At 27.5% G+C, this 10977-nt stretch overlaps 1 protein-coding gene across 1 annotated transcript; it reads right to left on the bottom strand.

Annotated features, from left to right (window-relative positions):
• Positions 1-5305: 5305 nt before the first annotated feature.
• Positions 5306-8305, bottom strand: LOC107638950 (FAD-binding Berberine family protein). The gene is made up of 2 exons (XM_016342350.3): positions 7456-8305; positions 5306-6441 (listed from the first exon to the last, which is right to left on the bottom strand). Exons 1-2 carry the CDS (start codon positions 8111-8113, stop codon positions 5477-5479), a joined length of 1623 nt encoding a protein of 540 aa, XP_016197836.1. The 5' UTR covers positions 8114-8305; the 3' UTR covers positions 5306-5476.
• Positions 8306-10977: the final 2672 nt, after the last annotated feature.

The following is a 10977-nucleotide window of genomic DNA, read 5'->3' on the forward strand; positions in this document are numbered from 1 at the left end:
TCTTTTATAAAAAATATCAATGTAATGGGATTGCATGGCTTCCCTCATTTTGAGGGAATGGTTTCGGAAGTCTCTGCATTTCATCGAAAAGGTAAGACTACATTACTCTGTTTTATCTAAGATTTAGGGTATTGAACTGGTGTGATAGATTATTCCTGTAAATTTAGGTTTTCTGTATTCACATATTCCCTCCGCTCCAAAATATCTATCACTTTGGAATTTTGGTTCATTGATTACTCAATGCATTTAGACATGAATTGTATCCAATACATTAAATATTAAATGTACCAAAAATTCCAAAGTATTAGATATTTTGGAATGGTTGGAGTATCAATTTTCCTGATTTTCATAATACTGGTTGATATCCTTATTATTGTATATCTGAATACTGATGTTCAACAGTTAAGTGGTCTCACAGTCTGCTGCCTGAATACCAATAATTTGTCATTGAAAAATCTTTTTTCGTTGAGATTGTAGTTTGATTTACTGAGAATTCAACTTGAACCTTCTTTTAATGTTATCATCATCTGTTTTGATTGTACTGTTTTGCTGAAGTTTCAGAACAGCAATCCTCCTTTATTATCTGCTTAGCTTTGTTCTGTTAATTTGTTCAGCATCCAAGCCTGAGCTCATCCTATAAGTATGGAATTCCATGATATTCATTCGTTGATTTCTTTGGCATCAATTATTTCAGTTTATGCATATATATGCTTTAATGTTCTGACTGTTATATTGGTTTAACATATTATAATCACAATTTTTTAAGGTTTTGCTATTGTGTGTCCTAAGGGAACCCATTAAGATCTTTGTTAGTGGAATCCTTTGAAACTCAATACATTGATAACTTTAAAACCTTAATGATTGTCCTTTGGGCACGCATTGGGAAAATCTTCATTCTTTTTCCAAATGTTTATATAAGTTGATAGCTGAATTCATTATGGTGATGGTTTCTAGTGTTCCCAATCTGAAAGTGAGTGTCCTGTGCTAACTCTTGCAAAATGGTTGTCAGATGAGTTTGAAGAGAATATTTGGGGTAATGTGCCTTCTACTTTATTGCATTTAACATAGTTTGTAGCTTTGAATTGATTGAATTCACTTGTTGTTTTCTAAATCTCTCAATGCTTTAAATGATTTATTTATCGTAAATTTTTGTTAAAAAGTGTTCTCCTGTTTTCTACTAATAATGAATGTTGTCTCTGTTTTCTTTTATAGATTTCATCCCGTGTTTGGTGTTTCTATGAGCTGCTGCTTCTAAATTAAATGGTTGTTTACGCTGACCCTTGTTGTGCTTGTACTATTTAACGATGTTTTTGGTCATAATTTGTTTCCTTTTGGTCCACCATGTATGCCGCATGTGTGTTTGACGATTGTTGTACAGAAAGTCGACAAGGGGACTATTGAATGAATTTTTGGCAAAGTGTGGAAGGAACTGGACAGAGATAAGGGAAAGAAGAGGGTGGGAATGCCACGAAAAAACCAACAGCTGTAATTTTGCGGGACTCTGATATTCTGTTGATACATGGCCGTTTTATCGGCGATGTTGCACCATTGTATGGAGAAAGGTCACATTTTTAATCCTTCTTGTGAGACTGATTTCTAATTATGAATAAATGAGTGAATGGTTCAAAACTGCTGCCTTTTAATAAGAGATTTTTGTCTTTATAGGACAAGTTAATTTATTTATTCATAAAAAACGAAATTTTATTAGATTAGAAAAGAGGTAAGCCATCCATTCCTTGCTTATATACAAAAAGTATTGGTATGAAATATATCATATAAGACTTAGCTATTAAGAACGCTTGCCAATCCCTTTTATTATAAGATGGGTTTTGATAAATGAAATACTACACAGTTAACATTTAGAGCATTTCCCCCTGCATTTGATATTTGAGATAATTCTGTATATTGTTGTCTCAGCTGAGTTCCCTTTTGATTGTGTTGTTATTATATTTACTGCTAGGTGTTTAGATTATATCATTATATTTTTTAGTTTCAAGTTATTAGCAGTTGAAGTATCTTTTTTCATTTTATTCTGGATACATTGTTTATTCTATTTAGTTTTTACTGCTAAGTGTGTGCTTATCTAGGGTAAAAATGGAAAATTCCTCCCCATCCTGAACCGAAAGTGTTAGATTTGCTACTGTATTGGACAGTACAAATTAATTGATCTTATATTAAGTGTTTCTTATATTCGCAATAAGAACTTACTATTTAACAGTTAAAATTGATGTGTGTGTTGTAACTATTACCTTTGCATTAGCCACTATTATTTTTATTAGTATGCCCTTCTGAGTGTAAGGAGTTTCTACTTAATCCTTTGGTCCTCATTTTTAAGATTGAAGTGAAACCAGGTTTAAGTTGTCACTTTCTTCTTAAGACTGAACCATCTATGACATTAAATAGGGTCGTTTGTTGAACTATTTGTGTTTTTCCAATATTTATCATATGGGTCATTTGCTCATCTTTCATAAGTTTGATTTTTAGTGAAAATCATATAAGTTATGCTTTTCACTTGCTATATTGTGTAGGGAGGTTATTGAGTGGGCTGAGGCTCTCTTGAATTTGAATACTTTAAAAGAAATAAATAAATGAATCTCATTAATGAAAAGAACCAAATGTTTAGTTTCTGACAGAATTAGATATATCACAAGCTTAAGGCATTGCTGTGGGAAAGTCTATGTGGTTATAAACTTTGACACTTTTGTGCAGGAATTATCATCAAGTAGTGCAAACTATATCCAAGGGATTGCCATAAGAGTAAAATAAAGTAATTCAAAAAGATTTTAGTGCCAATTGAAGGGTAATTCTTGAACATCACACACTCATAACAGAAGACTCATGCTGATTGCTTATATAAGAAAGGGGCCAAAGCAAAAGGAACTAAGCTATGAAATTGGACTCGAGAAATTTAACTATAAAAGTTGAAAAATGAAATAAAGCAGTTGAAATCCTTACTTGATGTCATATTGATGTGTTCATATAATAATAAAAATCTTAATTTATTTTAAATTATTTTTAATATTTAAATGAGTAAAATTTTAAAATATACATTATTTTTGAAAATATTAAAACATAAAAATTTAATTTTTTATTTAAAATTTAGGTATTTATACTTTAAGGCTACGTATAAGTAGCTTCTTTTATTAGATGTTTCTTCTGATCATCGACATGTATCGTTTTATGGATATTGCCCATTTATTTGATACTCGTGCGAATATAATTCAGCCGAAAGGTTTGGTGTATAATTGGAGGGGTGATTCGGATGACCCTATCAATTTTAATAAGAATGGTAGATAACGTGAGATTCGTGGGATAATTTCTTTCTGAAATTTTGGGCCAACAATATTTTATCTGGAAAAAAAACATTTAATTTGTGGTAGGTTGAATATTGGAATAGCTATTTAATTATTCACTACTAAAAAAAATTATTTTAGCATTTATTTATTTTATTTTTAACAACAATAAAAATAATTGCTAATATATTTATTAGAAATTGGATATTAGTCATCTTATATTAGAGGGATGTTTCCATAAAGACGCTTAAAACGTCTTTTTGTAAACACGTTTACATTTTGCATTATTATTGGACGTATTAATGAATCAGTTATTTTAAATTTCTTAATAAATTAGAATAAAACCGATTTTTTTTATAATAATAACAATAAACCCATTTTTTAGAGATTTAAGTGTATTTTTAAATTTTTAGAAATTTAAATATCCACAAAACAAAAAATCAGGAATATATTTGTCTTTTTATAAAAAAATTTAAAGATATTCGGTTTAGATCGTATAATTTGATCGGATCAAATCGAGTCTAATAATTATAATGCAAACAATTAGGTTTATTATTATTGCTATAATAAACCGATTTTGTTCTGGTTTATTAAAAAATAAATTATTAATCAGTTTAATAAAAATGTCCAATAATAACATAATACATGTAAATATCTTTAAAAAAAAGACATTTTTATTATCTTTATTAAAGTGGTCCCCTATTTTATTACTAAAAAAGTTTAGCAATAATTATATAATGACCGATAATTTTTTTTAATTATTACAAAAAATATATAATTACTATTATAATATACAGTAATAATGACAAATATATAATTATTATAAAATATATATATAGTGACTATTATTTTATTATTATTAAAAATTTGTCAATAAAAATAATTTTTTGTTGTGGCGATTTTAGAATCTGATTGCAAGGGAATTAGAAAAAGGTAGGATAATTATTTGACAATTAATAATAATTAATCTCTTAAAAATTAAAATTGACATTATATTTTAATTTTAATTATTATTAAATCTAATGTGTTGCTAATAGCAAAGTTTATTGCCACGGTAATGGCCAACAGTGCTAAATATACAGTATCATTTAAAGTGGGAATCAGCCGCCATTAGCAGGTGTCCGTGGAATTGACCCGTTCTTTTTGTTTACAAATTGCATCAAAGAACTTTTTTTTTTTTTCAAGGAAATACATGCATGATATCACGAAATATTCTTTATTCACAAGAGTAAAGACATGAAAACCTCGCCACTTAATTAAGAGATATAATATAGTAGTTAATAATAACTAGGTTACACCTTTAAGTTTGCATCAACGAGCTAAATTTAAACTTTTTTTTTTTTTACCAAAGATATGAAGACTCGAACTCGCAACCTCTTAGATAAGTATGGAAAGATTATGCCATTTGAACTATTATTCATTGGCAGCTAAATTTAAACTTACTATTACTATATATATAATCTAAATAACTATAATAGATATACATTAAAATCAGTCATTAAAATCAGACATTAATATAAAATAAACATTAAAAATAAGTTAAATTATATATATTTATATACAAATTATATATATAATTTAACTTATTTTTAATATGTATTTTATACTAATATCTAATTTTAATGACTGATTTTAATATGTTTCTCGTCATCACTTGATCACTCTTGTAAGTTGTAATAATTGTTGATGTCAATCATTCCAATGAAAACCACAGAATTAAAACATATATATAATTTGTTGCTGATGTGGTTTGGGATTTGATCAATTTGAGTATTCAAATAGATTTTAATTTTTTTTAATAAAAAGAGTAACTTATATTGATAAAACACGTTATATATGTAATGAAACTAAACATGTTATTATTATGCATATAAGGTTTTGACGATTGAATTGGTTAGGTTTAGAAATGAGATCCAATAACCTCTTTCAAGTTATTTCAATTTTTGGTGGTTTTCAGTTTTGATGAATATAGTTAGCGGCTTTGATATATGGAACTATTGAAAAAAAAAAACCTATATAACACCCATAGTTTATATTTTATTGATATAAATTCTTTACAGTATTATTTAACTTGTGTATAACTTCCCATGGACTTTAATTTTCAAATCTAAACATAATATCTAGCTAGCATGAAATAGCCAGTTTTATTCCCAATAATAATATAATTTTGAATGATGATTACCCTAATGTGGCAGGGTAGGGATGCTTTGTTCATTCCTAAAGAAGTTGGAAGGATCAACCTTGGTCTTAATTTGAACCAACCTATTGAAGTTTTGATTGAAATAGTCAACCCCATAAACCCTACCTTGCACATAGCTGTTCTTACCATTATGGTTAATTCCCAAATCAAGATCCTTGTAATTGAAGAAAGCCTCTCTAGGGTTGTTGGACACAAAAGGAGTCATGTACTTATGAAGTTTCCTAGTCAAGTCAATGTAGTAATCAGCAACATCTTTCCCTGGAGTTTTCCAATTTGCTTGGTACTGAACCTTCCATAATCTGCCAGCCCTATGAGGAAAAGGAGTTTCTGTTGATGGAATCTCAGCCATTCTTCCACCATAAGGATTGAAATACAGTATAGTATCTACCAACTCAATCATCTTGTTGAAAATTCCTTCCAAACCCTCTTTTGAAATTGGTTTCTTCACATAATCAGATTTCCTTTTCAAGAAGTTGACTGGTGATTGTGGTTGTCTATCAAGCAAGACCTCAAGAGGAGTTGAAATGTTGATGTTAGTCCAAAAGAGCACCGATTGAAGCCAAGTTGTTTCAATGCAATCTTGTTGCTTCAAACCCAATTGAGGAAACTTGTCATGCAAGAGAGAAATTAGGGTTTTGGAGTCACCAAGGTACAAGGCTATGAAGTTAGCCCTAAGAGTCTTAGTTCCATTTTGTGTTGCATTCACCACATCCATGATAAGCCTAATGAAGAGGTCATTGTCAATGGTAGGTGCAACATGTTGCCAATTATAAACTATGTCTGTGGCATTTTCTTCTAAGGTTCTATAAACACTGAACACAGTTACTTTCTCTGGGACTTTAACAAGCTTGATTTTGTAGGCAATCACAACACCAAAGCTACCACCACCGCCACCTCTAATGGCCCAAAACAGATCTTCGCCCATTGATTCTCTATCAAGTAGTCTACCTGTTAATTAAGTTCAATCACTGTTACTATAAATTTAAGACATTTAGATCTTGAAAAAAAAAAAAGATTTGAACCATTTTTCAATTATTTAATATATTTTTTCTATAATAATAGCTCAAATTTTTAACCTTTGTTTATTTACTATTTTGTTGATTGATTCTTGATTTAAAAAAGTTTTTCTAGAAAAATCGATTAATTTAATTAGGTAAATTTTTTTGATACACATATAGAGTAAAAAAAATTAGCAAAATAATGCATGTTTTTAGTTCACTTGGTTTTAAATTAAACTAAATAATTAACGCTTCAGATTTAAATAATAATAAATAAATATAAAAAATCATCTTTTAATTAGCTAACATTATTAGTCAATTTCTTTATTATAAAATTATATATTTTAAACTGATTTTTTTATAAAATTTTGAATACAGGATTTAAAATTTAAAATTAAAAAATTAGTTAATATTGAACAAAAAATCTTGACTTTCTAATTTAATTCTTAATTAAATAATATAATATACCTTCAACATCAGCTATTTGTGCATCAAGAATAATATTAGCTAATTTTTTATTATAAATTTTTTTTTTGAAAACTTAGAGTTAGAATATAAAATTAGATAAAAAAATTATTAAATAATCTGACATATTTGACTAAATTATCATCTAATAATTTTTAATTATATCAATTTTATACGAAGGCAGCTATACATAAATTCCTACCTTAAAATGAAGACTATAATTTAAAATTTAAGACTTAAAATTTATAACAAAAAAAAATAATCATAGAAAATTAATGGATATTAACAAAAAAAAAAAAGTCTCTTTTAAACTCTTAAATAATATAGTTAATGCTAAAAACTCAGGTGCAGTCGACTTTACGTAAAGTTGATAATTGAGAGTCGTTAGATAATTTAACTGATTTGACTAAATTTTCATCTAACGACTCTCGACTATCAACTTCACGTAAAATCCACTCCACTTGAGCTTCCCCAATAGTTAATACTTAATATAGTATACCTTGAACATCAACTATTTGTGCATCAAGAACGTTGTCCACTGAAAGACCATATTTTCTCATCATATTGCCATAGCCACCACCACTTATGTGCCCTCCAACACCAACTGTGGGACAAACCCCTGCTGGGAATCCATGACCTTTACTCTTCTTAGCAATATTATAGTACACCTCACCTAACTGTGCACCAGCCTGTACCCAAGCTGTTTCACTTTCTATGTCAACCTCTATGGATCTCAGGTTGAACATGTCTAGGATGAAGAACGGCACTTCAGCCACATATGACACTCCTTCGTAGTCATGCCCGCCGCTTCGAATTTTCATTTGCAGGTTGTGCTTTTGACCACAAACAACGGCTGCTTGCACGTGAGATACATGCAAAGCAGTGATTATGAGGTATGGTTTTCTTGTTGTCGACGTGTTGAAACGAAGGTTTCTAACGTAGGAATCCAGCACCGAAGTGAATGAGGCATTTCTTGGTGTGAAAATTGCTGAACTTATTGGGTGAGAAGAATCTGAATGGTTTACAAGGCAATGAATGAATGTCTTTGAATTTGAAGCTGAAGTTGAACATGGTGCTAAGGAAACTAATAACACAACAATAATGGGAACTAATAATAATGATGGTAATGCTCTAATATTATTAGAACGAACTACCATTTTTTCCCCTCTTTATCTTAGCTTAATAATGTTTTTGGTATATTAATTTTTAACAAAGATAAGAGTATTTTTTTATGATGAGTCTATATTTTTTGGCATGGTTTGTGTTGGAATTTATAAGGCGCCCTTGAACATGCAAAAAAACAAATATTACAGAATGAAATAATGAGAACATGCAAGCCGGCTTGGGTTACCTCCCAATTTGACCCATGAATTTTTAAGAAGAACAAATCCATAACGTAACTCAATTATCCTTTGACCTCACAACCCATATATATATTGATTTATATTACGTTACGTTTGTCAATATTGTTATTTCTTTTTTTTTTTTTTTGGTGAAAGTCAATATTGTTATTTCTAACATAGTGAACTGTTGCTTACAAGATGAGATAATAATTAAAAAGACTCAAGAACTAATCATTAAAATTAATTTTAAATGCGTAGTAATTTTTAGATTTTGGATGTACAATTTCTTTTTTATTTCCCCGTGACAATAATTTTAATCTCTATCTCACTCATATTTTGGTCTTTCGCTTAATAAAGGGGGAAAGGGAGATTATTATTTTATTTTAATTTAGATTTTTGAATATAAACTCATCATCAATGATTATAATAATATTAGAAAAATAAAATATATAACATAAAATTGGCTTATTATTTAACTTAACATCTATAATTATTATTGTATTATCTTACAATAGATAGTATTTTGACGCCAAAAAAATTGACGTGGTGTGTTTTTGTGCGAGTATGCATATTTCTCTGTTCTCTCTTATCAAAATATTTTACAAAAGTATATTCTTTTAAATTATACAAAAATTAATATTCGATGACTAAAATTCTACTAATTTTTAATTATTCTAATAAATTTAATTTATATCTTTCTTTTATTATATATCAACCTTAATTAATATGATTTACAAATAAAATATATATATATATATATCTCTGAATTAATTAGTCAAATATTCAAATAAAGAATAAAAACTACAACTAATAATAAGTACGTCAAATATATGAATCATGATTATGTTGATTTTCATCGTTGATAGGGCTAGCTAAAGTAATATGTACTATAAATTTATATATCTTTAGTAATTATTGAAAGATATTTATACAAAAATATAATTTTAGAATAATAAAATAAGTAGTGATTAAGAGATCTAATTTATCTTCTTAATATATTTAAATGAGTAAAAAAAAAAAATATATATATATATATATATTAAAAAAAATACAAAATTGTCTTTATTTAAAAATTAGAAGAATAGTTAAAAAGATGAGTTAAAACTCTTAATGATTTTTATATAAATTAAATAAATTAATAAAAAATATAAATAAAAACATAAATTAAATAAATATTTTTTGTGCACCACATGGTACATACACTAACATTTATCATTCTATGTTTATTACATTTAAAATTATTTATTTTATTTTAATAATAATTAATAAATACAAAATAAAAAAATTAACTACTTTAAATTGATTTTTATTGTCTTTCAATTATTTTTAAAACTAATTTAAACCACTTAACACATTGACTCATCTCACGCTAATGAGAACTCTTTCATACATTTATTAACAATAACATAAGTTAAAAAACAGACGTCTGATAGTCACGTTAATAATTCATTATATTTACATCGAAAATGTTTCATAACAAAAAAATATTAATAAAAAATAGATAAAATTTATTTTATTTAATATTAATTAATTATTATAATAATTAATTAATATTAAATAAAATAAATTTTGAATAATTTTTTTGTCTTCCTAACATTACTGTAATTATATAGTATAATTCCATAAAAATATAACATAACACAAATGGCCTATAATTTATGATTAAAGTTGCCTTCTCTTCGAGTAGTTGCCTTCTCGACCAATGGCAATGGCTTCTAGTGATGAATCCAAGGAGGATACAGGTTATATTTTATAGATTTTTTTTTTTAACTTTTATTTATTTATTTATTTGTATTATATATTAGGGATGAATATGAATAGTAGGTACTCGATTATCCGTCCAAATCCGAACTGAACCAATTAAATTAATTCTAAAATTAACGGGGAATCGGGTCCAACCCGAACCAAACTGATGACTTTTGTTAGTGATTGATTCGGATATCGGTTTTGGAGGTGCAAAACCCGAACCAACCCGCGAACCCGATCATATATTAATTAAATAAAAAAATATATATGGCTTTTCTATTAGACAATGATTATTCATTATTAATATGTTTGGATTTTAATGAGTTTAGTTTTTAATGTACTTGGTGTTTAACATGTTTGGATTATTTCTATTGATGTTACATGTTTATTGTACTTGTTGAATTTTTAAGATAAAAATTTGATTTTTTTTATGAATTTCAAAGTCATCGATTACCCAATTATCCGAACCGAACCAATCCATTTTTAATCGGTTTAATTTAGTTTGAATATATATACACAAAAATATAAATTCGAACCAAACCAAACCAATTATATTTTAATCAGTTCGAATCTAATTTTACCATAAACCTGAACCAAACCAATCCGTACTCTCACCCTACCATATATCCGTTTGTTATAGAATTTGAGTTCAGCTCGTTGAAGTTTCCAGATTTTTTTAATTGACTTTTTTTTTCCTCTCTTTTTTATTTAATTTTTCAATATAAGTTGAAGACAGCTATATTTCTTGAAGGATATATGTAATCAGTATAAAATTTGATTTAGGATACAATGAACAAATGGAATGTTATAAATTGAAGGCTTAGCAAGTCAACATTTTGATTTAGTCTAAGGGTACGTGAGTACATATATTCTTTCCTTTAATTACGTATATGGTAATTGGTATATATGACGAGTGCATATAATAACTTCAA

The sequence above is a fragment of the Arachis ipaensis genome, chromosome B4 (genome assembly GCF_059453495.1).
Source record: "Arachis ipaensis isolate K30076 ecotype BB chromosome B4, ASM5945349v1, whole genome shotgun sequence".
NCBI lineage: Eukaryota > Viridiplantae > Streptophyta > Magnoliopsida > Fabales > Fabaceae > Arachis > Arachis ipaensis.